Raw genomic sequence first — 26,539 nt, 5'->3', positions numbered from 1 at the left:
GGATGTGCTTGTCTGCATCTCAGAGCTACAGACCATATTGAAGTGACAGAAGTGTCACTGCAGCACTTGCTCTTAGCTCTGTAAAGTTAAAGTTTGCCTGTGCTCTACTGATGTATAAATGACTCAAGCTGCATTTTACTGTGCTGTCAGCTGCAGCAGCATAGGCAGATTCAAAATTAGAGATGAAATCCATTCCCTTTGTTTGCAAACTCACTTAAACTTGGGCAGAAGATTCTGATCTTGTGACATTTTTCAGTGGAATCCTTAGCTTACTATTAAGTCAAAAGAATGCAGACATAATTTTATGATAGATAGCAAGGTTGCTTACCTTGGTAATTAAAAAAGCCTCTTGCCTTCTTCTCAGTGTTGGTAGGAATGACCGTCCCAATAAAGAAATTTACAATGGCAATAAGGAGAACAATTAGAAGAATAACTTGAGCCTATTAATAGAAACAAAGAGATCATCCTGTTGTTTTTAACTGTTGCTGTGGGGATGGCTATATAGTAAGTTATCTCTATCTGTTCCCTATAACAGTTTATTAATTTCTATAGTTTTTGAAAATACCAGGAGTCAAGATAGCTGAATCAGCTAATGACAACAGCAGATGCTTTTTACTAAGGGAAAAATGAAATATAGAGTTGTAATTTAATTTTAGGTTAGCTTCCTTACAAGAAAAGGCAAAATGGGACAGCTAATCCATTAGTATCAAATATGAGACATTTTTATATATTTTGTTTTTTAGTTGCAGGGGGTTGTCACTTCAAAGCTTATAATATCAAATTGTTTTCTGATCTCTTTTACAAGTTGTTCTAGTCTCCATCACAGCAAAAACAAGGGTACTGTTGAACCTGATTTCTGGACCTGATTTCTGTAGCTCTATTCTACTCTCTAAAATATTTCCATTTGAATTTGCATTCTGACCTTTTCTACAGGTGAAAGAATAGTAGAAATCATTAGAGATTAAAGAATGGGTAACAAATAGAGCTCTTCTGCTGAGTAGAGCTTGAGAGAGTACAGCAATAACACCATAATTTTTTTGCTACTGTTTATTCTATGAAACTGCATTAAAAATAAGGACAAAAGGGGCACGTAGCCCAGGCTCTAAATGATGCCATGAATTATAAAAAATAATATAACGAAGCTGTCTGCAAAATCCAAACTTACTCTTTGCTTTTAAATCTATGTTCAAGGAAGAGTTTAGAGTGATTTTGCTTTCATTGAATGTAATTATTAAACTGCTATTGCTTTTAGAAAGATTAAGCATAAACTGAAACTGAGTGCTTCTGAAAATTCCATCTATTGAATAGCATTCCTCACACACTAATGCTGTAAAGCAAGTTAATATACTGTTTGCTTTTATATTCTTTTAAATGTTTACCTTTGCTTCCCATTCCATGCCAGCAACAGAGATGCCAAGAAGACACACCACAGTGATGGTCCCTATGATTCTGATGTCATTGGACTCATCTACCATCAGTGTATCACTCTCCTGAAAGTGGTTAGAAATGTTATGAGAACCAGTCTTTCTCTGCTCTACTGGTGGGATCAAGTAACAAGGTGAAATAGAAAGCAGTAAGCTGTCAAAGTTTCAGAGCTTTGTGAGACCAAGTGTTTGAATGCCATGTTCCAGCTGGCTTTTTGCAGATGGGGTTATTTGGCTAATAGGATGTCTGTTCCTATTCTGATTTTGAGATTCTTGTCAAGAAATGTATGAAATATATTCAAAAGGTAGAAGTAATGAAGAAGCACTCTGTGGCATATTTAGACAGACCAGCTTCTTCCCTGCTAAAGATCCACCTCAAGCTTTAACAAAAATATATCACTACTTATGCAAATGCATTATGTAAAACAAACACCACCATCACCACCTCCCCCCAAAAAAAGCCACACAAAACAAAACTGAGGCAATTTCATTGTATACATGAAACATCTGTATTTACCTTAAGAAGTTCTACAACTGTTTCAGCAAATCCAACTACATACATGGCAACTGCCACTGCATTCGCAAACGCGAAGATAAGTCCTATAGATCCACCAAACTCTGGGCCCAGACTTCTTGAGATAAGATAGTATGCTCCACCTGCAGACAAATGATTGTTATTTCAGCACAGCTAAACTCAGCTTTTGCTTTTGTCCCCTCCCCCCACATAACTGTTACTGGAGAAATCTGTGCTTTTAATCTCACAAATATAATCAATCTTTGCCCTGCGTTAATAGGGGACCACTGCAAAAAAGCAATGTGCTTTATACTGGTTCTGCCTTCAGGCTTTTCAGTATGCCCTTTTATTCCAGAAATCTTTTTAATGCATATTTGCATGCAAAAGTGGACCTTGTTATAATTTTTCATGATGCACGATATAGTAACACAAAGGAAGAGAGAACTTCACTTCCAAAAAGGTTCTAACTTACATGGCTCTATCCCAATGTTAACATGAAAGGTCATGTTCTGTGGTACATTGTTTAAGTCCCTGAATCATAGTGATGCAGTGAATCTTTAATGTCTTTTGCAATTAATCTATACACATTTCAATTTGCTGTTTATCCATTGGGAGAAATCGCTGCAAATATACATATTACTTCTTTGCTTATAACACAGTTATCTCAATTCCACTTATTCCTCTAATTCAAATCTGCAGATTTTTGTCTTTTTCATGAGATCATATTCACTTACCTCCTCTTACTACTCCATTAGTGCAAATGGCAGACATGGAGATACCTGTCAATGTTGTTACTACTACACTCAGAGCAATAACTATGATTCCAAGACCTGAAAGATCCGAAAAAGAAAGTATATGCAAGTGTGTTCCAGTACCTGTTCTGCTTTAGGGATGTAGTAAGAACTTTCCATTTTCCACAGGGCTTAGACCAGACCAGTTAAAACTTAAAGGCTCTGAAATGCACCAAAACTTTGTTTCACAAAATACCTGATATGGAGTGTTACAGCTGAATTATTTACCCGTCTTCCAAGGAGGGGCTGAAATTTAAGGAGTGTTAAAAAGATGTCCACTGATCTGCAACAGTCTTCAAAATGACAGGAAGAGATGTCTCATGCTCAGTTTGTTGAAGAATGTCCAACCTGGAATGCTCTGAATAGGAAAGACCGGCTGAAAGGTGAAAGAACTCCATGAAAAGTCAGAACCATCCCTTGCTCAGCAGTTGGCAGGAACATCTGAAATGTACTTCTCAGACTGAACTGAAATCCATACTTTATTAGAAGTGACAGCTCAAACACGCCTGAAATTGTGATGAGAGGAGGCTAGAATTGTTACCTTCCAGTTCCACTAGATGTGCCCTTTGGTTTATGGTCCCTCTGGTTTGTCTCATAGGAAAATAATACATAAATACCTTCTGGGGTTTGAAAGCATTAGTAACCCTAAGGTTTTTACCTCCACGGACAAACCCATTAGTTGCTATTGCAGAAGTTGACAACCCAGTAATTGAGGTTACCATCGTGGCGAGAAGAATTATGATTACTCCAAGACCTGTCAGTAACAAGAAGATAAAATATTTTACTCATGTTCCATGTTTCCTACAAATAATTCTTTCTTTAAATTGAATTTTCAGGCCAGAATCAGAGCAATAAACTCAAGAGATGGTTTGTTGACCACTTGCAGCTTGCAGAACATTTTCATGAAGTCCATGTCACGATAGTAAATTAGTCCCATCAGTCTTCAAGCAGTGATTCTTTCTGATAGGAATACCCTCTCCAGGAATTCTTATGATTTCCAAAGGATGGAGGAAATAAACAAACAGGCATCCCTTCACATGGATGCTTATATCTACCTTTATCACACATCCTGGCTGTTTAAATGAAGATATAGGCACATGAACCAGAGCTCTTGTAAAAATGCTGTTGTAATTAATCAGTTAATTAAATGTTGAATCAGAGGAAGACTGACTGTATAGGTTCACAGTGCATGAAGACAAAGAGTCTGTCAGGCAGAGGGACAAGACCTGAGTGGGAGCCTTCTACATCCTCACTTGCTAAACTATCAAATGCTGGGCTTTCCCACTCTCTGCTCTCTGCCTCTTTCCCTGCAAAAAGTAGTTTTACTCTAACACAAAACAAACACTTGAAAATAGAAATACTGCATTTTAGATGCTATTTACTTTAACAGGTGACCTGTAATGTATAGTCACAGAGAACTTAGAATATCTTTCTTTTTTTTTAGCTGATGTCACAATGATAATCAGATATCAGAATATCAGTGACAGGTGATTACTTATAGGTAACTGAGTTTCAGTGTAACACTGAAATCTGAGAATGTTTCCAGTCTTTGGCTATATGGCTGGGTTTTTTTCAACTTTGTAAAACTGCTAGAAACTATATGAGCAGGATGTGCTTTGTATGAGTTAGTCATAGAAGCTTTGGTTTGAAGTGATTTTGGAAGGTCTGTAGCTCAGCCTCCTGGTCATAGCAGAACTGCTGCCAACACAGGATTAAATCAGTGATGACCTTGGCTAGCTGGCTCTTGAAAACCTCCATGGATAAAGATCCCACAGCTTCTTTGGATTACATGTTCTAGGGCTAGACTATCTGCCCAATAAAATATGCACAAACTGCACCTCCCAAGGCACAACTGCAGCCGTTGCTGTTACATTTATGGCACTACCTAGAGGAGTTTGTCTCTATAGTTCCAGATCTCCTTTTTGTTTCAAGTCAGGTAAAGAAAAAATATAATGTTTTTCTCTCAACTTTACTGCTTTTATTCTCATTTCTATCTATGAGAAGGGAGGGAGAAAACCAGGAAAAAAAACTTAAGAATTGCAGTTTAGTGCCAAGCATGGAAGCAGTTCTTGATTTTATCTGAACTTGCTAAGGCATATGCAATATCTGTCTTGTTTCCATAGGGTACATGGGAATTCAGTGTGGAATTGGAGAATATGCATTGCTTGTAGCTGTATTTATTGGCCAGGGCTCATCCAAATTGAAACTTAGATCCTAGAATTGACATTGAGCTAGAAGCACTACAAACTTATGGATTTATCTGCTGTATTTCTACCATCTGACTTGCAGATCAGATTTCTACCATCTGACTTACAGTTCAGTTCATACTGGATGGTTATAGACATCCAGTCCCTGAATTAATGTTCTTTGCTGCTTAAATTATAGCCATGTTATCACAATCTTTTAAGATAAAGCAATGTAATGTGTGAGCCATAAATGATATTTAACATAGTGTAGGATATTTAAAGTGATTTGAGCCTCTAATAAATCATGTTTATCTTACTATAATTAGTCATGCAAGTGTTTTATGTGCACATCTGAATAAAAAAATTCCAAATTGTCATTCCTTTTGGTCAGCTACTATTGAGCAGGATGTGCTTTGAAGGATATTGTCCAACCATGCAAATTTTGTGTCTGAGAAGTGACTTTAAGAGCTGTTAACTCTTAAATTGAGTAAGTTGGACACATAATTCTCAAAGCAGTTTTAAAATTATTTGCTAAGTATATGTAAGCATCCTAAGGATACTTTTCAGGGATGTCCTATTGCATTTCACAATTCATATTGTTAACATGTATGTGATAAATAGGGTCAGATATTTTGCTAATCTGATGCAACATTTTCATGGGAAGGCTTTAATGATAATTTAAAAAAATATTTTAGCATTTAAGAAGAAAAGTGCATAAAATGAAGTGTCTCAACCAAAATAGCATTGTAATATAATATAACGTAACAAAATTTTAATATTTGGGGCCAGATTTTCAGGTAGCATAAACTTGGTTTTCCCTGCCTTTGTCTAACCATTCCATGTACAGGCACAAATACAAATTTCAGAGAGTCCCAAGATATTAGGTGGAAATAGCAGACTAGTTTTGGACCTGGAATCTTGTTAGGACCATACTGTCCTTTTTTTTTTGCCTAGCTGATGATAGCCAGAGAACCTTGCAGAATCCTATTTTTTGCCCTATAGGAGATTTTGCCCAAGACAGCCTATCAGAGTATGGAAATAATTGGGTTGTCTCTCTTTGGCCCTCTAATGATGGGGATGTAAATGGTGCTCAGATGGTGGTTTAACTGTCTCATTTAATTTCCATGTTAGGAGCAGTACCCGGTGAAATCCCTGAGCCTTGGTGATGATGAGTTTCCATCACTGTTCTCCTTAAGCAGCTTGGCTGGGGACTTAAAGCTTATTGCTTATAAGGCATTCCAAAAATGCATTGAGAAATTGTTCAAATGGAATTTGACATCTCATTTTCAAAAGTAAAAGTAACCCCCTTGCATAGCACATGCAATTTAAAAAAGCAACAGCAGAGCAATAAACTGTAAGAAAGAAGAGCCTGCTTATCAATGAGTTAAAATGGTAAAATGAAAACTGAAAGCAGAAAAGTTGTAACTGATGTTGGTGCAAATTAATGTTAAAATCTGATTAAAGTTTAGATTGAAAACCAGGCATATGGCTCCTAAGTAAGTTGTTCCAAAATGAATTACTCTTGCCTATGGCTATTCTCACACCTCAAAACAAAGTAATACTTCTTGATGATCTCAATAAGTTACTAAACTGCCCTTAAAAACTAATTTTGCATGAAACCCTAGAGCAAAGTCTTGGCAATATTAAGATGCAGAATTTTCATGGCAAGGCATATAGTTTTGAGTGCCCTGGGCTGTATGTGCTCATTTGGTATGCATCATAAAATCAGAAAGCACCCTTTTGTCAGGCACAGTGCTGGAGCCATGCATGGAGCACTGCAGAAGTAGTTAAGTTCTTCCGCTTAGTTCTAGATCTTTTATTGTTGGGCTGTTTTTTCTTTTCCTATTTGTGTCTCTGTAAGTTTGTGATTTTTTTTCTTAATAAGTGGTTGATTTGTTATTTTTTATTAAAAGCTCAGTCTTGCTCAAGTGAAACTTGAAGTTACTACTTTTTATTGGAAATGAGATTTCATGCAAAATTTTGGAGATGTTTCATTTCGCATCAATTGACAAGGACATAAATGATAGTTATGTTCAATCTGATTTTGAGTATTGACTTTTATTGAAGTCCAGTAGAGCTGACATCTCTTAATATAACTGAATATTTCCATTCTGTGAACATCCAAGCTGGACTACTTGCCATCCTGCCTTTGCTATTTTTTATAACATCTGGGTGCCAGTCAAAGATCAGGGTCCCACTGGTCTAATTGTGTGATCAGGGATCACAGAGGGAACTGCCTGGGCAGCTCAGGTTCCTGTGCTTCCCCAGAGCAGTCGCTCTGAACAGGGAGTTGCAGCACCCAGCTGTGGGATATTGCACTGTGCTGAGCTGCTCCTGCAGAGTTGGGAGCACTTCCCCCTCTCACTGGTTTCACTGAACACTCTGCAATATACTGGATGGAGGCCTCGGGGCCCAGTCTCCCAGGGATGTGGAATTTGGATTAATTAAATTGCACAATGAAGAAGCAAAGATACAGCACACAATGAAATGTACTTATTTCATTTATATGAAAGCTGTAGCAGAGTTTTTAAAACTTAGTCTTTCATAGTACACTAGTATCAAGTGCTGTTCTGTAGTTAAAAATAACAAAATCCTGATGAGATGAGACCTCCATCCAGTTCTGTTTTCATCTTGGCAGAGAAGTGTGAAGAAGTGTTGTTTATAATATGTAGGTGACAAGGTTTGGGTTTCACAGATAAGCAAAGTGTGAACTCTTAAAGGTTAACTCTGTATGCACATATTAGATATTGGCCCGAGTCATGAAGTTTACATCTGTTACAGGATCTAAATACAAATTTCACTAAAGCTCAGAAATATTCAAATGTGATGATCATATGCATAGTTAACAGATCTATGCCTCTAAGCAGTAATTTGGCTATGAGTCTGGAAAATTCCAATAGTTTGGAGGATTAATGTCTTTTTACCCTGGAAAGCATTTGAAAACATTATTTAGTTTAACATGCAAATGCACATCTCAGATTATATATTAATCATGATCATGTATAGTTTATCCTCTTTATCCCTTTCACTGTTGAAAATGATATTGAATAAGATACATACCAATTCCTGCTTGACCTACAATCCAGGAAAGACGAATAAAGAGCATCACACCCCAGATATTAAGCATGCATCTTACCTAGGTTTTAAAGAAAAATTACTGCATTAGTTCAAGGTTGAAAGTAATGTTTAAAACCAGAAGGGTGGTACAGTGCATTTCACCCCAAACATCCCTGAAGTGTGCCTCCCTCTCTTAATTCTTCAAAGACTTAAGTGTAACAGAACTGATTTTATTTTCTTTTAATTATCTTTTTAGAAATGCAGATAAGTTTCTCACCAGCACACCCTTCACCCATCCGAACTTGACAAATCCTGTTTTGTTTTCCTCGTCCTTGCTGCCTGCTGTCTCATCTCCAGCAGTGCTTTCTCCATTCGCCACTCTCTCGACTGAGCTGGTGCTCACAGCAATGTTCTGGAGGATCACACAGAAAACAAATACATTTTGTGGGCCAGGCAGAGGACACCTGGCTGCATAAGGGAGACATGATAGAAAAGAATTGCAAAGATCACATTTTACAGTCACTGGAGTAGAGAGCAACATTCTGCTCACACTAGGCATCAGCAGGTGGGCTTGCTAACAAGGAGAGGAGATGAAAGAATCACTTAAGCAGAGTAAATAAATTATTACCTGATCTGATACTACCCTGTTTTTATTGTAAGCTATTCCACATATATGTTGTTTTGACATGTTAGTAGAGTGTCTAACATAATGAGGGTCTTGTGGTTGGCCTCTGCATGCTCTTGCAAGAATTTATGAATAACACTAAGTGTAGAAATGGGGATAATTGCTAACAGTAAAAAGAGATCTGAGTGCAGCATGGTTAAATTCTGTGATGAAATCTAGTGTTTCATATTGAATAAAGTACAAACATAACTGCAGCAGCAGATGGGTAACATATTCCTGAAAACAATTAGAGAAATACCAGTGAAATATAGAAATTAAATAATCTTTTCTGTGGCTTAGCCACAGCTGGTGTCATAGTAGATAGGATTAGGAATTGCCATATTTATGGTGCAACCAGAGTAAGTAGCTCAGAATTTTAGATTGTTCACATCAGTTACAGACATAAATGTACATTTTCTCTTCAGCTCTCTTGCCCCAGAATCTTTGATGCAATTTAGCCCAATGATATGTTTCTTGTGCCTTGAATAGGAATTACTCATGGTGCTGAGATTTGTACTCATTGTAATTGTCTTTTAATTTCATTGTAATTTTAGAAGTTTTAGAATGCCTTTGACACAGTAAATCCCAACTGTGCTCACAATTGAAAAATAAGTGACTGGATAATATGTTTTGACATGGGCTAAAGTTGGTGCCTATTTCCCTGCTCGCCCGAAGAAAAGTGGGAATACAAGATCTGTTGAAAGCCTCTGACTTTGAGCTCCTTTGAGATACTTAGATAATTTTGACAATTCTTACACTGAAATAAGGGTAAGAATGTCTGTGTTTGCTCAAAATATAATAAATGATTGAAGTCAATGAAGGAAGATTAGCAGAATAATATGGCAAGCTTTTGCTACAGTGGTTAGAATTTCAAAGACAAAAAATTAAAAGGGCTTGGTCTTTGTACTTGAAACAAGTTGTTTCCTCTGTAGTTTGAATTAATTTGTCCTCTCCATGCCATTATCATAAATTATGGCCTTAAACCTTCCATAAATGCATTTTAAATTTGTGTGCTTTAGTGAATGATTGGTTTTTCCAAGCAGCTGTACCTGTGCTACTCATGCATTAAGGATGTGGAATAAAAGTGACAGAACATTTTGAAAAGTTACTAAAATAAAAACTTAACTGCTTTTAAAAAAACCCAAAAAACTAACCCAAACATTTTCCTTTCCTTGTTTCAGAATGGCTTAGTCTTCATCTCTCCTGGGGCTAAAGATGATGAACTCATCAAAACTCCATAACAAGTGTGGAGAATAGCCAAGAGGAAGAAAGGTTAGATTATTTCTTATGTAGGGTAAATATTAAGCCCAAGTAATTATCACCAGCCATCAGCTGTGAAATAGCACTTAGACTATTTTTTAGGGATTTAATTGGCTTAATGTTTGCAAAAACTGACACGTCTTGCTAAAAGATGACACACATTTGACTCCAGCAGTGTGGAAGCTAGATATTTGAAGTTCCATTCAGCCTGTCTTACATTCTGACATTTCAAAAATTACATATTAAATATGTATTCAATATTAATATTTATCTTCTGATGTTAAGCCCAGTATCAAAGCACAATGGGAATGCTTATGTGATGTTTAGCAATCTGAAGTCAAACATATGCCACATCTTATCAGAATCTTGCAATGGGTTCTGACAGAACAGTTGTCTTCAAAAACTTGAGTTTCAAAGCTGGGGCAAGGGGGTTGGGATTGCCTTGGGGTATGGTGTGGTAAACCCAGATTTTAGTGGCTAAGTCAAAAAGGAATAAAGCATCTGCTTCAGAAGTGCACCTTGGGCTATTACTGTGACTCCTGTCCACGCTCAGTGCAGCTTCTCCTCCCCTCCCTGCCGGGGGCTGGAGCCCCATCCCAGGCACACACAGCCTGTGCCTCCTGAGAGGAGCTCTGCCTTCTCAGACATCTCCATTCCCTTCCCTACTAAGCTCCTATTTGGTGACCTCGTGTTTGTTTATTCTCCAGCCAAAGCTCTGCAGACAGAAGTGATTTGTCCAAGGTCAGCAAGTGAGATCATGGGACAGGCAGGAATGGGCTCCAGCCATGCTAATGGGGCATGGTTTGTTCCAGAGCTGTGGTTGTGCTCCCAGACCAGGGCCACAACCCACAAAGGGGCACAGCAGGTTGCCAGTGTAACAAAAATCCCATTACCTATGACATTCACCTTCCTTTTTTGAAAGGCATGAGATTATCTTTCTGTAAGATGGATACTGGAAAAAGTCTGGAAATCTTGAAGTTAGATTATGCTTTTTTCTCTTTTTTCTAACAGTCCAAACATGTGAAACAATTTTCTCTTCATTTTACTCTGTGATGTAATCTGCCTTCTTTTTAATCATCTTTAAGTGAAAGCCTTAAAAAAAAACCCTAAAAAATATATTTTGTTTAAAATATGCAAGCCATTGAGAGATAAAACAGTAAAAAAACCCAGAATTTTCTGGTTACCATCAAAACTGGAAATCTTTTAATGTGCTGATGTTCAGTACATGTTCATTCAGCATTATGCTCAAAGCTGAGATGCAGTTTTACTCCTTTCTGGCCACTACTGAAATAAATTATTTCTATAAGAGGATATTTCTTCTGAGCATGGAAATGTGTTTAGTCCTTTGAGTAGCAGTTTGTACATCTACAAATGAGTAGGGGTAGTAAATTATTATGTTTCCCTTTTCACATCTGCTTTGTTTTCATCTTTGGAAATGTTTGTCCTTTTAAGCCATTTTACACAGGCCTATGGAGAGCTTAATTTAAATAAAGCTTAATAAAAGTCAGGCCAAAACTAGGAAGCTGCCCTAATAAAATCCTAAAGAATCAACTCCTAATTGACTAAAGGCTATATTTTTTTCTTCATTTCATTACTTTATATTAACCCTCCATAGGAAAGAGGAATTGCCAGAGAACAGAAATCTGAACAAGATCTGGACAAACCTTAAAAAATCAGAAGCTTGTCCAAATTATTCAGACCTCAGAAGTAGGAAGAACTGAGCAGAATAGGGGTGAGAGCTTATTTTCTCTCAAGTTTTCTCATTTCACAATTGTCTAACTCAAAAAAAGAATGGGAGGTTTTGCTGCATATTGACACTTTTAGTCTCAATTTAACTATAGCAATGATATTTCTCTTTCCAGCCATGCCCTGATAAGTCCGTATTAACCTCAAATTTGTTTATTGAATATGCACCTGAGAAGTGTTGTCTGCTATCCCTCAACACCCTTGTTCTTGATTCTTTCTTGCTGTTTGGGTTTGTTACAGCAACAAGCAGGTAGTGCTCTGGACATCTGATTAACTGAACTTGCATTTGTTTCACATATGTTTTTTTAATAATACTTATATTGGTTAATGAGTAAAATGGAGGAATCTTGTAAAAATTAGTATGCATTGATGTAAAATTCAAGTTTAGAATGTGTGAGTTGTGTAGTTTGGTTAAAGTATGAATTGACATTCACCATCTGCCATCCTAACTCTTATGTGAAACAGAAGAGATTTGGTAGATCCATACTTTTAGACAAGATTAAGTTATGTTTTTCTGCTTATCAAGTACATTGCAATTTCCTTTTAATAAAAATCTTTGAGCAGGGTACAGAGCAGACAAGAAACTGCATCTACCAAAGGAAATATGGTAAGTAGTTACTTGTACTTCTTCTCTTGGGCAAGGTCCGTGAATTTAAGGACTTTCTCTTAATAAACAGAATTAACAGTCTGGAAATGGAATAGAGAAAAATTATATTTTTCCTTTTCACTTACCTTTGCCAGTTGTTCATGAATTTCTAATAAGCTTGGTCTGCTGAGCTTATTTCCACTGATGCTGCCAGTGTTTCTATAATAATCAATTTTGGGAACTGGGTCCATTGTGTTATGGCCAAAAGTTTGTAGATAATACATTTTACTGTGAGTGTCATAGGGATGTAAGCTAGCTTCTGTTTTCTCCCCATTTTGCCGGAAATTGTCGTATAATTCTCTTTTTCCTGGTCTGTAACTGATTCTTAGTCTGTTATGTGTTTCATCAGTAAAAGATGTTTCTTCATAATGTGGCGGGTCAGAGCCTACATCCTCTTGGGTTGTTTCATTGTTGTCATGGTCTTCATTAATTATGTTAACTTGAAACCGATTTGCATTTGGATCCAAGAATACATTTGGTGCATTGTTCATTGACATCTTCAGGGATGCTACAGACTTGGGTCACTGATCCGTGTACTCTTCTGTGGCTGCAGCCACGCAGATGCAGACACAGCAAAGGGTTTAGTGCTGTTGCATATCAGACCTTTGCTTCTCAAGTAATGAAGGGCTGAGAATTTTCTCTTGAATTTCTAAGCAGTCTTCCTGATGTTGGCTGCCGGCTTACTGCTATAAAAGATATAAATAAACTATTTCTATTATCTTGCATGGTTAGATAAGTTTTCCACCACAAGCTCTCCCCTCTCTCCTGCCTCGCCAATTATCCATGGGACTGTCATCCTATGACTTGTTGAGCTGAAGAAAAGACAGAGCTTGTGGAGATGTTCCATCTGTGATGGATGCACTTGACACCCTAACCAAACCAGCAGTATTTTGGTAAAAGCTCCAGAGGAGGATAAGGCCTGAGCTGTTAAATGGGCCAAGGACTCCTCTAGCTTCAATCTGTTTTATGAAAACCCACAGAAGATCAGGGTGACATGGCGAGTATCCATGTACACAAGCTTGGAACATGATCATGCAATTAACACATGGATAGCATGGGGCTCACTCCTCTGTAGCCTGCTCCCTCAATCCCTTCCAGGAGAGTTGCTCCCTGTACAGTACAGATGTTAAATCTGTTTGAAGTACAGGATTAGTATTTGTCCTTTTTGAAGTACAGGATTAGTATTTGTCCTTGTTGAATGTCATGAGATTCCTGCTGGCCTGTCTAGGTCCCCCTGAGTGGCAGCCCATAGAGAAGTGAACACTCAGCTGTATAATCTTCTTCTCACCTCCTCTTTCCCACACAGATCTCCTCAAAGAAAACACACAAGAAAACAAAAATGCCAAGAGAAGAGGGGTACGTATATTTAAGGCCTTTTGTGGGTTAAGTACCTTTGCAGCAATTTAAAGTGCGGCTTAGAAAGCCCTGAAGCTCTTGAAATGATGGCAATCATTTGTCTTGAAACATATTTCTAAGGAGATTAGGAAATGTGGTTGTATAGACTTGTATAATTCAGTAGTAGCCCAGCTTGTTCAAAGGCACTAAACCAGAGCATGCTCAGACATTGAAACTCTGCAAGCATTTGTAAAAGCAGAAAATTTTAGAAACAAAATATTTCTTATAAACAAATATATGAAAATCTAGGAAAATAAGCTCATTACAGACATGTTTTAAAAGTTCCATATTTTTGCAGGAGGTTGGACTAGATGAACCCCTAAGATTTTTTCAATTTAAATGTCTCAATGATTTGGTCCTTTGACACTGAAAGATAAAACATGGCATCAATATTTATAGTTCAGCAATGTAAATTTTCTCTAAAATCACATATCCAAATTATAATTTGAAGAACTGGTAATCAGATATCTTCCATCTTCAGTATGAGTTACAGCTGAAGCATATTTTCTTATTTCTTCCATCAGCTATAGGTAATACTCTGCTGTCACCTCTCTGCTAAGACACCTCTTTGTCACTCTGCATCTTTATGTTAGTTTTCCTGCTTAATGTTGTATAAGACTCATAGCAACATATTACATTTATTTAGTTCATTTTACCTCTACTGGCTATTATTATTGTTATTATTATTATTGCACATTTATGATCATAGTATTTTGCTTCCTTCAGCCTTTTAAAGTTACAAAGAAGTGTTTCATCTTCAGGCCAGAAGAAGCAAAGACAAATCTTCTGTCATTGAGGTCAGTGAAATTATGTTTGTTTCCATCTCCATGAGTGACTGAAATCCTGATTTTTTGATGATTATGAAATGTTTGCTACCAAGTAAAATGATTCTGTCATTTCACGCTCCTATTTCCATATTAGTGTTTTGCTAGGAAAAGTAAAATCTCTTACCTTTCTGCTGTTCTTGAAAATAATACTTAGGTTTTCACAATATATTTTCAGAGAGCTCTGAACTGTTATTTGCCATTAACTTTGTGTTTAGTTTTCCAGCATTATGCATATATAATCAAGTCTACCTTATTCAGGGTAATTTAACTTACCACTCAATCCTGTGTTTTTGGAAGGACAATCTGCCTCTTTTATTTATGCATATAGTGTGACCCTCTCTTTGAGGCATTACAGACTTTGCCTTATTGGCCAGATTTTTCTCCTGTTTAATATACTGAGTAGACCATCCAATCCCTCTCTTTCAAAACATTTCTAGATGGTGATTTAGAAAGGCATTCTAGCTTGTTAACGTTTAACCAGCAAATGTACCTATCCATTACAATTACTGGGTTTATGGCATTGTGAAATTTCTAAGGGGGCCTGAAAATACTTTTGTTATCTCCATTTCCCTCCCTGCTATGCCTGATTCTGCACAGATCATACTCTCTCTATCTTTCAGTTCTGCATATATAGTCATGAAGATAACAAGAGTTCAGGACAGGATCTGCTGAGTGCATTTTATACAGAAGATTCAGTGAAGTCAGTGGGATCATTCTTTTGGGGTGGGGGGGGTGTCTTCTTGTCCTACATGCAGTTTTAAACAATTTATTCCTGCCCCTATTTAAAGTTTTACTCTGTATATTTAATAAGCCTTTGAAAACTTATTTTCTCTGTATTGTTTCTGGGAAGGCTGACTTCCTAGTCTTTTTGTGGTGAAGAAAAGAGCAGGCAGGAAATGATGAAGCTTTGTAATTAGAAGGGAATTAGATAATTTGCTTCCAGCAATAGATTAGGTCAAAACCAAAAATAATGAGACAATATTGGGGTTCTTTGGATATGTTTGCAGTGTTTGCTGTGTGGTTTAGAGATAACTATATTTAACCCAGATAACTTAAGTACCTTCACCACTCTAACCTGACAGCCCAAAGCTCAGCTGTGCTGATTAGATGTACATAAAAGAAATGGCCGTGTCAGGTCTCTGCAGTGGATGATCCTATCCAGCAATAACAGGTCACATGAATCATCGTACTGATATCTACCTTGAATTTTATGGCTAAATTAACTAGGATAAATGCAATATACTGAATCACTGAGGGTCTGGAATTTTTTCTTATGTCTAATCTGAAGCAGTTGAAAGCCTTTACATTCACAAAATTTTTTATGTTTTATGATTTAAATGGACCAGTGTAGATTAATATTGGCTGTTGATTTCTTGTATTTTTCAGACAGGAGATTAATGTCTTTCTCTGTACAATAGAGTATTTTACTTGAGGTCTGCTGTTTCACTGTCTGCCTCTGCCTAGCATATAGGGCAAAAAGAATAACATGTTTTTTTCAGAATACAGGACAAAGAAAACAACTGCTGTAACTGATCTCCTTGTCTTAGCTCCTCACTGCAAACAGATCTGTTTAGCAAAAGTGACAGTGCCTAAAATTCTAATGCCAGTCTTCTTAAAAACGGAATTGAATTTCTGTCAAGTACTGTCACACTTGCTAAACAGCTGTGTGTATGAGGGTGACCTTGAATATCCAGACTTGAATCTCTGCTTTCGCTCTTCCACTTCTGCTTTGATAGGTTCTCCCATGATCAGTTCATCAGTGACAGTCCAGATCATACACTGCACAACTGCAGGAGCACAAGCAGAAGAATCAGCTGTGGAGAGTGATGGAGTGTACAGAGCTCTGGAGCCCATCCCTCCTTGAGGACTGGGTAAAAATGGGTAACCAGCATGATTGTGTCTGCTGTGGCCTTGCCAGGCTGGTGTAATTACTGCTAGGAGCTGTTAAGCAGACAGCTTAAGTTCCACTTTAAAGTGAATAATCTTCTGTAAGCAAGTGGAATAAAAACATGGACACACACCTCCTGCAGGCACCTCCTCTAAGCCACAACCATTTGTTGTCCTCTACTTTTGCATCCTTAGTGTACAAGTACATACACTGAGTTTCAGAAAATTGAGTTGGATGAGGAGGGCAGGGGGCTACCACTTAAACATTCACCATTCATGAGCCTGTCTTTTTCTTCAGCCTGTCATGAGACACAGTAGACATGAGATCCTCCTCTGAAGAGTGAGATATCATCTGATCCTTAAAATACTGGCCATGGTACCTTTCTAGTGATACTTTGTGTATTTGTTTGCTTGTAGCCATTTCTTATCTACCATTCTGCTGTTCATCAAATAAAAGCAACATGAAGTACCTTTTGGGTTTGCAACAAATATTTATTTAACAAAATGGATGCCACCAACATATCTCCAAAATGCAGGTATGTATAACAAATGTAACAACAGTTGGTTTCCAAAATGAAATCAACATCAAATTTAAGGCAGGATATTCTGTGAGTTTTCATGCAAGAGCATATTCAAATGTTCCTTTATCCAACCCCTCAACTTCATCTTCCCACGTGGAAGAAGGCATACTGCTGTAGGGGTCTAGCAAGATTTTGAAGCATCTGATAATTAGAAGTCCCAAGAAAACACACAAAATCCCCACAAAGGCAAAGCCAGTTTTTTGTTCTAAAGTCAGAGGGAAGGCAGACATTTCGTTGACACTCATACTGGCTGAAGTGTTGCTGCAGTAATTACTGCTCATCATTGGGCGTCACATCCTGGTGGCTCTGAGGGATTTTCACCTCTACTGCTTCTTTGCCTGCATAGAAATGTCAAATCAATGTGGTTAGCTCTAAATGGGGTGCATATATCTGAGCTGTAACATACGAACATTTGAAAATGAAAACCAGCTTGGATTTTGGAAGTTTCCTGTTGTTTTTTCACGTTTAAATTAATGTGATAAATGGCAACTATTAGCCTCTACACACCATTCACTTACTGGCCTCTGTTTTGAGACAGCTAACTCACAATTTTCTGGCTTTCTGTCTCCTCAAACCAGAAATTTCAGTTGTTGCAAACAGCATTTTGTCAGACTGGGCACAAGTCTACAGATCATGATTTGGTAATGCTCTCTAAGGTCTCAATATGCAGAAACGCAGTATGTTTCCTGAAGTAGCTTGACATCTCTGTGCTTAAACTACTTAAACTTGCATTGACCTCAAAGGCAATTTCAGCTAAATAATGTGGATTTTACTCATTTGATTTAGCTCAGAGCCTACCTAAATAGATCCAACTTGTAAAATAAAAGATTGTGTGTGCAATTTTACTGAAGTCTTGGGCTCCAGTTTCAGAAAAAAATGCTGGGTGTATTTTGAGCTTTGTAAGAAAGTGAGCAGACAGCTTTCTCTGTACTCATCCACTCTTGTGTATGAGCAAAGATTGATGGCAGAAGAGATAACAGAATTAAATTCCTTTCCCATAAATCTTGCTCTCATTTCTTTCTTCTCCTTGGTCTTCCCCATACATACCCTGCCATTTTCACAGGCACAGTAAACAGGAGATCTGCCTGTGCTCCTCGAGTTGCTCAGGGACTGACCCTGATGTGTGTCCTAGGGAAGCAGGATGCTCAAGCAGCTCCACCCTACTGCTGCCACCAGGAGAGCTCTGCATGTTTCCAGAAAGGAGAAACTTATTGTATTTGTCTTTTTAAGGAGATCTTACCTATAGATTTTAGTTGGGGGTGGGGATCATTTGCTTTATGTTAGGTTTTCCATCAAATATTTGAATCACATCTTTCTTTTGTATCTATAGACAGTGGGAGAATTGGAAGGCTGTGACATCAAAAGTGCCAAAGGACAAAGACATTTTTATTGTAAGATTAGAACCTGAGGTTTTCTGGCTCTTGCTAACACCTATTTAATGAATGTGCCTCAGGGGAAACTCTTTCTGTTAACAATTCAACCTCTTTTTCCCCAGGGAATTGCTAGTATCCATTTATTTCTTGGCAGAGTAATTAGGCCACTCAGAGCTCAGTGCTGCCATGGCTACACTGCTTCAGGTACCTGCACTGCTCAGCCAGGTTAAAGGGAGTTCCAGTATCTGTACTCTGTACTGCAGCCATGGCTGAGAGGAACCATACTCTGAGTAAGCCTACAAGTAAAAACAACAGAAAAAGTAAAAATAACTTTTGGTATTCCCAAGCAGACAGAAATTGACAGAACTTTTATCTTGTTTGGTGTCTCTCATTTCAAAATTTGTGGCATTTTTGACTATTATCCTAAAGAACAAAAATTTTAGAACAAGGAGCAAAAGGGCAAAACACAATGTCCTTTTTTTGCAATAAAGCTCAGTACAGTAGATATTATATAATGTTTCCTGTTAGTCTTTGCACATTAACCAGAGCATAGTAACCAATGTTCTGTTTATTCTATAGACCTGTGTATGAGATCCTTCCTTGTTTTGAATTATATTCTGCTCTTTGGGTCATGCTGTTTAATTCCTGCTAAGCTGGAAGAAAGATCCAGATGCAGCCTATAGGAATTAGAAATAATGTCAACAACAAGCAATAATTATTTTCTGAAAAATACATCATAGGTGAAGCCCACCTGCTATATGGATTTTCATTGGGCATACTTCCAGTTTTTCTATTAAGTTTGACCTTCTGCAGGAAAAAAAAATTACAGAAAGTTAAATATCACAAATTTCTGTTAGAAGTCAGTTGATTTGAGTAAAAGCCAGTCAAGGGAAAAAAAGTACTTTCCAAAAGTCCTGGGATACTGGGTTATAAAAATTAAAAGCAAGGCTTATACAGGAAAATGATACATAGTCACTACCTGGAAAAGCCAGTCCCAAAAATCCCAGTTGCTCTCTTGAAATACATTGAGAAGAATGTTAGGGGTAGGCTGGCCATGGAGAACCCTGAATTTGAGCTTAGTCCAGACAAATAGGTTTGTGTTTGACATAACATTTCTTCACCACAGAGTAATTTCTTAAAAATATGACTTCCAGTCTTAGTAATTTTGCAGCTTACACACTGGAATTAGATGAGATTTGTTTGTACATTATGTGCTTGTCAGGAGACATTATGGGACAAATCTCTGTGCAAAGCTTGATTGATGCTGAAATGTAGAGAAATTGACATCTTAGTCTTATTTAACAAAAGTTTGCCTGAAAAAGCTGCAGGACAAAACTGTATTTTGCCTGGGGTGGGGGGGGGATTGGTTCTGGGAAACTCTAATGTGCAGCTTTGTGTTCTTCTGTTCATTGTCCTGAATTTCAGAAGCTGTAATTGAAGCCTTAAAGTTGACAGGAAATTTTATTCTAATTATGTATCCCCAAACCCATGGTACCTTGAGTACCTTTTATTGCTTTCACATTTTAGTGCTACACACAGGTTGGATGTCCTCTCCCAGTTAGTCAGATACCTTTTCATTTGCTGCAGTGTATCTGTCAAAGTCCTGAGTCAGAAGACTCTGAATGCTAACTAACCTGGCCTGGATCCCAAAATCCTCAAAGATAGCCTTTAGGACTGCATCATGGAGACAGGCATTGTATCATTTATAATCTGCAGAGCCATTTTGTGCGGGCTAGCCCCAGACAGAGCTCGATCTTTTTTTTACAGGTCAGGATTCTTCTCCTCCTTTGACTTGTTACCCATATAAACACTGGCAAAAAGAAAGGCTCCTTAACATCGTGCTATGAAATAAAAGAAGGCCACTGGAAGTGCTCCTGAGGCCAGAAGAAACAATCAGAATCCTCAAGAAAATAGGAATGAGGAAAATAGCTTAATTCTGAGCTAAGAAAAATGGAGGTATGAGCTGGGGGTGCTGGCTGCACCTATGGGGGGACGAAGGGGAACACCACGAGCACTAGGTATTGTGAGGCAGCTGGAAGGAAGATGTCCAAATTCTTTTTCTCTAGCAGAATCCTAACTCTGCCAGTGTTTGGTGTGGATTGAAGATCCCAGCCTCAGCTATTTGATGGTTTGGGGTGACAGGGTGTCTTTTTTTTTTGGATCTAGCCTTTACTCTAAGGTTTACAGAGAGATTTAAGAAGATCAAGAAAGTAAGCAGGATAATCTTCCTGGAGTTCTGGGTTTCAGTCCTTCTCTCACAGAATCCCCTACAGGATTTTTTTCTACTGGCTCAGTACTCAGGAAACTAGTATCTTTACACGGTCTCAAGCTGGGAGCATTCATCCTCTTGGCATGACTAAGCCTCAGGTGCATAAAAACTCACTTCCTAAATGACAGTTTGTAACAAAATTGACCACATTAGTGGCCATCTGTTCTCTTCTTGGATGTCTACAGCCTAGCTGCTGGTTCACGGATGTGGTTATTCCGAAAGTACTTTGAATAGCTTCGGTCCTGAGCTTGTGCTTGAGTAACAGGAAACCTAACTTGGAAAGGTACATATAAACAGGCATTCTCTGGGAGCATTGGAAGCACCTCTTTTGCCATTGCCTATCTGTTCAGGAAAACAAAACTGTATTCCAGAAATACTATTACAGAAACTGCTAATAGCTGGCAAGATGAAAAGATTAACAATGGAGAAGTCCTATAAAATAGACTAGAAATAGAAATCAGCATGAATATGGAATTCTCTGAAGACTCTGAGCTACCTGAGTTAGTAACACAGGGCCAGAAATGCTGCAAAAGAAGCACTGTGACCACACAGCTGACTTGTCATACTCCTGTGCTCACTGCGTGCCTGTTTTCTCTAAATTGCTGGGGAGAGCAGTGTATTTTTAGGGTATGGGTTCTAAGACATTTAGGGAGGTGAAGGTAAGAATGCCAGGACATGGATGCTCAGCAAATGAAGTCATGGCTTACAGCTCTGCAAAGAGAGCCCCACACTCTTTTTGCAGCATGGTAACTCAGTGCAAGCAACACATTTCCACATAAACAGCATTCCCCTGCAATGAAGCAGCAGCCGCGCTGTGACCCTTCCAGCCTTCCAACAGGGAATTAATTGCAAATTAAGATTTTATCTGTAGCAAATATATGAGCCTGGAGTCTTCACTGGACAAGAGCTCCTGTGTTGTGAATTCATATACGTGGTCTAGATTTGGATAATATAGGGATGCAGGAAAAGAAAACGTTTACTAGCATCATCCTTAACTTGGCAATGTGGAAAAGTGTTGCCTGCTTCCCAGCGTATGGAGGCTGAGAGAGACCGAGCACCTGCAAAGCAATTGTTGCTGTAGGATGGCAAGCCCAGCCTTCGCTTTCACCGGCCCCGCTACCCCGGCGAAGGCAGATTTAGGGCTTACCCTGCCCTGCTCCCTCCGCCGCCCCGGCTGCCTCCCTCCGTCCCTCCCTGCCCCGCCGTGCCGGGCCGGGCGGCGCCGCAAGGTCAGCCCCGCGCCCCGCCCGCCGGCCCCGCCGCTACGAACCCGAGTCCTGCGCTGCCCATGGCGGCGGAGCGCGGAGCTCCCCGCGCCTCCGGCCCGCCGCGCCCGCTGTCCGGAGCCCAGCTCGGAGTCCCGGCGGCTCGGGGTACGGCGTGCTCCCTCCCGGGCGGCGGGGGCAGCTCGCTCGGGCTCCCCTCGCCGCCCGGCGATGCGACCCTGCCGGGAGATGCTCAAACCGCCCTAATTAAAAAAATTAAACACGGCCGCTGGTGCTACCTCCTCCTCCTCCACCTCTTCGCCCGCCCCTTTCCATCGCTATTCAGCCGCGCTCTTCTCCAGCCCCGCTTTTCGCGGATTAAACCTAGGAGCGTGGAAACTTCCTGCTAAACACGACGTGCGGTGCATCGGTAAGGGCCGAGCCGGGGCCGCTGCGGAGCGGGGCGGGAGCAGCCCTCCCTCCTCCGCTCGGCTACGGCCGCCCAGGCCGGGCAGCGGGGCCCTGAAGGCCGGGTGGTCTCTGCAGCGATGGAGGAGGGGGCTGCGGTACCCGCAGGAGGGGCCGCATCCCTCCCGGGCCCCGCTGCCGCCGAGAGGCGCGACCCCGCCGGCACCGAGCAGGACCTGTGGAGCCGCGCTCGGTGCGGCGGGGCCGCTGCTCGCCCGGGAGCTGCGGGCAGGGTTCGCACGCTCGTCTGGCTGAGTGGGGCGTGCTGAGCCGAAAGCCTCTTAGGCTGAGCCCGCAGTGTGGCCTCGGGTCCTCCCAGCAGCTCTAATAATAATAACGATTAAAGCACAGACCTCGCTTTATATCCTTTCATTAGCTCCGTTTAGCTGATGGTGGTTGTATATTAGTGAGGTTTCTATTTGCCACAACAGCAGGTGTTTAAGTTGGATTAGGAAAGAAGATTCATTTTCCCAAAGCTGTATCTGTATATATTGCATTAATAAATCACTGATCTGTTTAAAATGATAGTGATTCCATATTTGTAAATCATCTGGGTGAATACACCCCTGCAGGGATGCACATGGGTCAGTGGAACAAGACTGTATCACACTGTCATTCATCACAAGACTTACGAGACTGCTGTAGACCTGCTAATGGATTTTGTTCTCATGTTTCTTGCTACATGCAATAACACTATGATAGGTTAACCCTTCTTGAAATGATCTGGGGAAAAACAGGGTTTTGCCTTGCTGGCCATTTTAATGCCCAATTCCTCTGTTGTGACTGCAGTGAACTTCCAAGCACTGAGTCAAAATACAGCTTTCTCCTGCTGTTAAAACTAATGGTAAACTGATGGTTAACTATGTACGTGCTAATGGTTATTGGTTTGATTTTCTAATGCTGCATGATTAGCACATGATAAACAATGTCTGTAAATCAAGCTAATTTTTGAAGTGCCTCTCATATTTAAAGATCCATGAAGCCCTTATAAATAGATAGTTTTAAATAGTGTAAGATTGTGTTTTCAGAATATGTATATAGAACCCCTACTGTTCCTAAGGAGCTCTAGTTTTCTTTTTTAGCTCTGTCCCTGATTTACTTGGGGGGCCCCATGAAGTTCTCTCACTAGACAGAAAGCTGTAGGTTGAAATTTTGGGAGGTCTCAGAATTTCAGAGTGCTTCATCAACCAAGCAATAATTGTTAAGGGAGAGTGACAGAAATCCAGGGATTCCTAATAATTGCTGAGCATTGCTATACTTGGAGAACCTTATTGGAAATATGACTTGGGGAGTAGCCAGGACCACTCTGAGTGCTGCGGCTGGGAGTGAGGGTCAGCACTGACAGTAGAAACACATTCTGAGGGGGTGTGTCTTGCCTCTTCTGCCAGATTTTAGAAAAGGATGCTGGGCCTTTCACTGCCATTTTCCTGGGAAAGGTTTACTTGAGGGATATTACTCCTTATAGATACATTACCCTTTTGTCTCATTATCCTTAGAGGATTGAACTTAAATAATTTTTTTAATACAGAAATAATTGTCCTTCTTGTACTCTGGCATGGTAGAAGTTGCTGAAATTGTGTGTTTATTTCTAGGAATCTGACACTCATGTTTTATTCTGAAGACTTCTGACTTTATGTATTGAAGATGCACTTTTCTGGAATTGAAACTGGAAAAGAAACTGACAGCGAGCAATAGGGAATGAGTCTCCTTCTTCATCTACCAGTTGTCAGTAGACAAGTAGTACTGTTTTTCTGTTCAAGATGGTATATTTTAAAATGGAAAAGGGATGGAATAACAATATTTTTCTGCATTTTGTTTCTTTTTCACTTGAAATTTACAAGTTTTTCTTTTGCATGGGAAAAGTGATTTTTTGGTAAGGTAAATGAGGAGCAGTGTATGTTACTCATTCTGGATATATGGACCAAGGGACCATTTGCTACTCTTTGCTTTCAATTTCTTTATCAGGATCCATCTTTAGTGTTCAACTAACAGTTACTGTCACTTTCATCTGACTTAAATCATATTTGCTGTTGATTTGATCCTTATTTAGGGAGTGCTGTGTTTCCTCAAATGAGAACCCTTGATCACAAATAGATTTTATAATCATCTAGTAATTTGTTATGTTGAGTTGGCAAACTCAACTGGCCTAATTTAAGGTTGGGCAAGACACTTAAAGCCAAGTGGGTGCCAGGTGAGTGAAAGGCAACGTAGAAGTCTTAGAACTATTAGCTGGTCAATACTTTTAATGTTTAAAGATCACTTGAGTGGTGTAGGTGTCAAGAAAATGTAACTGTTTTGAGGGATAACTAACTCCCTTGTAACTTGCTTTTCATCTTAGCTTTAAACAGCTCTTTGCATGTTCCTTGGCAAACAAACTCTCTCAATTGCTAGAAATTTTAAATGGGCTGAAGTGGCAGAGTCAGTGAAAAATATTGTGCACAGAAGAAACAGATCAAGTTGAAACTTCCCTCCTAAGCAAATTTAAGCAAGTTTTTTGAGAATATGCATAATCAGAAAGCAATAGTATATCGGGAAGATAAAAGCAGTAATAGAGGCGCACAGCAAAAGCAGGTGGATTATATATTAATTGATGTATTGATCACAGTTGCAACTTGGAATTATTTTATGCAATTTAATTCAAGGTATTTAGCATTTTTAAAAGAATAAACATTTCTATTCTACCATGGTTTTTTTACATAGTCTTAAAAGATCTGAATCTCTATTTGTGCTTGTTCAAAGGCTGTGCTTTTAGTAGACAATGACTTTACCAGCAACACAGAGTCTACACCCCTGTGGGTCTGTAGGGCACTGCTTTGGTGACTTTGGGAATGAGGCAGAAAAACAAGACCTACAAAGCAGTCTCCCCGTGTTAAATGTCTGACTAGTCCCACTCTTCAATTAGGAAAAGCATAGGGATTCAGAGACTGAAGAAGGCTGAAAATCATCCCCTTTAAGTTCAATCCGTGTCACTGTTGGGGAGGTGGAAGAGTGCATGAACACAGTGAAAACCAACAGTGCCATCTTGTGTGGGTGGGACAGGAGAGTTGGTCCATGAGGAGGCAAATGGTGCATCTCCAGTGCATCTCCCGGTGCATCTCCAGCTCTTCCAGCCTGGCACTGTGCGAGCCCTCGGCCAGCTAGGGAAGGATGAGCTCCCTTTCGGAGGGAGGTGTTTGCTGCCTCACTTGAAAGGCAGAGCTGGTGGTACCTTAGGGGCACTCAGCCTGACAATGGAAGAAGGAGCAACAAAAAAGCAGGTTGCTGAGTATTTTCCTTCATAATTCAGCAGCTAGAGTAATGTCTGGGGGAAGAGGGATAATGTGAATTGTTTCCATCTCGAACAGTAAAAGTGCTGCCAAAAGTCTGGTCGTATGCAGCCTTTTAGGGGTAAAAAATAGGCGATTAAAATTGAGACTCAAGCTGTGGTCAAGGGTTGCACAACAATGAAAACAAATTTGATGAGACTTAGGGAGATGTAAGCCTGCCATGGGGAACAAAGAAGTAGGTCCCTGCAGATCTAGTAGAGCAGGTCTCCTGTGTGACTGATACCATGTTGTTTCTCAGCCCAGAAAGATAATACCTAAATGCAAAGAGAGCACCTGTGATGCTGTCCCAGCAAACACCAACATGTTACCAACTCCTTTCCAGTACAGAGCACAGCACTGAGGGCTGCTCGGGGAAAACTGACTTCACCTCAGCCAGACCCATGGGCCCAAAAGGCGCACAAACGTGGGGAGGCAGCAATTGACACAGCCAGTAGATTTCCCAGAACAAGTAGGCAAACTGTGTGTAAGAAAGTCAGCAAATCCTGGTATATGCACAGGCCTATCAGCACAGGAATTCAGTGTCAGCTGCTTGGTGCCATAATACTGCTTTGGGGAGTATAGCATTCCAACACTTGAGATGCTCTGTGCAAATAACAATCAAACAGAGGGTCTGGTAACCTGAACGTGGGAATCACACCCTTTCATCCTGAAGAAGTGAGAGCTGTAAAATGTAATGACAGCAATATCAAGTAAACATTAACTATTCCACCAGTGATTATTATCGCAAATACCAAGATATTTATCTAATTATGGTTAATGTATGAACAGAATTACATCTCTTATCAGACCTCTGGACATGCCTTTCTACCTTCATCTGGAATGGAGGTTACTGGAGTATTTTGCAGTAGCTTTGAGTGCTTTCTCCAAAATCTCACATTACCAACACCTGCTATGACAGTCATGAGGACAGACAAAAGAGA

The 26,539-nt window shown here is 39.6% G+C and overlaps 2 protein-coding genes and 2 long non-coding RNA genes across 17 annotated transcripts in view; 2 read left to right on the top strand and 2 right to left on the bottom strand.

The window, feature by feature from the left end:
• The window catches only part of SLC12A1 (solute carrier family 12 member 1), a 45,467-nt gene extending 30,580 nt beyond the window's left edge, over positions 1 to 14,887 (bottom strand). The window contains exons 1-9 of one of the 4 annotated variants that reach the window (XM_072934182.1): positions 14,784 to 14,887; positions 12,375 to 12,974; positions 8,250 to 8,384; positions 7,976 to 8,051; positions 3,388 to 3,483; positions 2,673 to 2,768; positions 1,942 to 2,081; positions 1,380 to 1,490; positions 329 to 440 (exon numbers count right to left, since the gene is read on the bottom strand). In XM_072934182.1, coding sequence (XP_072790283.1) covers positions 329 to 440; positions 1,380 to 1,490; positions 1,942 to 2,081; positions 2,673 to 2,768; positions 3,388 to 3,483; positions 7,976 to 8,051; positions 8,250 to 8,384; positions 12,375 to 12,785 — 1,177 coding nt within the window. In that variant the 5' untranslated portion in view covers positions 12,786 to 12,974; positions 14,784 to 14,887. Of the gene's footprint in view, positions 1 to 328; positions 441 to 1,379; positions 1,491 to 1,941; positions 2,082 to 2,672; positions 2,769 to 3,387; positions 3,484 to 7,975; positions 8,052 to 8,249; positions 8,385 to 12,374; positions 12,975 to 14,634 lie in introns of all 4 variants that reach the window. The other 3 variants (XM_041718311.2, XM_072934183.1, XM_072934184.1) reach the window with 3 other exon arrangements.
• LOC115496552 (uncharacterized) lies at positions 281 to 16,866 on the top strand. Of its 7 annotated transcripts, none has more exons than XR_012057668.1 (6): positions 281 to 1,573; positions 9,818 to 9,908; positions 12,207 to 12,249; positions 13,595 to 13,644; positions 14,410 to 14,480; positions 16,247 to 16,866. It is a non-coding gene; the product is annotated as an uncharacterized lncRNA (long non-coding RNA). The 7 variants fall into 7 exon arrangements; XR_012057665.1 differs by having other exon boundaries at positions 11,512 to 12,249; XR_012057666.1 differs by having other exon boundaries at positions 11,512 to 12,249; positions 15,131 to 16,866.
• Positions 16,867 to 16,868: 2 nt separating this feature from the next.
• Positions 16,869 to 22,555, bottom strand: CTXN2 (cortexin 2). 5 transcript variants are annotated; one of them, XM_072934185.1, is made up of 3 exons: positions 22,125 to 22,555; positions 19,103 to 19,158; positions 16,869 to 17,316 (listed from the first exon to the last, which is right to left on the bottom strand). In XM_072934185.1, exon 3 carries the CDS (start codon positions 17,260 to 17,262, stop codon positions 17,014 to 17,016), a length of 249 nt encoding a protein of 82 aa, XP_072790286.1. In that variant the 5' UTR covers positions 17,263 to 17,316; positions 19,103 to 19,158; positions 22,125 to 22,555; the 3' UTR covers positions 16,869 to 17,013. The 5 variants fall into 5 exon arrangements, with proteins under 5 accessions (XP_072790286.1, XP_030136825.1, XP_072790287.1 ...); XM_030280965.4 differs by lacking the exon at positions 22,125 to 22,555 and adding an exon at positions 21,891 to 22,085; XM_072934186.1 differs by lacking the exons at positions 19,103 to 19,158; positions 22,125 to 22,555 and adding exons at positions 18,560 to 18,647; positions 21,891 to 22,085.
• Positions 22,119 to 24,988, top strand: LOC140684832 (uncharacterized). The gene is made up of 2 exons (XR_012057662.1): positions 22,119 to 22,255; positions 23,886 to 24,988. It is a non-coding gene; the product is annotated as an uncharacterized lncRNA (long non-coding RNA).
• The last annotated feature ends 1,551 nt before the right edge of the window (positions 24,989 to 26,539 follow it).

This window comes from Taeniopygia guttata, chromosome 10 (genome assembly GCF_048771995.1).
Source record: "Taeniopygia guttata chromosome 10, bTaeGut7.mat, whole genome shotgun sequence".
NCBI lineage: Eukaryota > Metazoa > Chordata > Aves > Passeriformes > Estrildidae > Taeniopygia > Taeniopygia guttata.
Note: the sequence above shows the minus strand (reverse complement) of the source record. Positions and strands in the feature narration are given on the sequence as shown.

What these genes read in the sequence shown, in the direction of transcription:
- CTXN2 (XM_072934185.1), bottom strand. Translation starts at nt 17,262, where the DNA reads ATGATGAGCAGTAATTACTGCAGCAACACTTCAGCCAGTATGAGTGTC.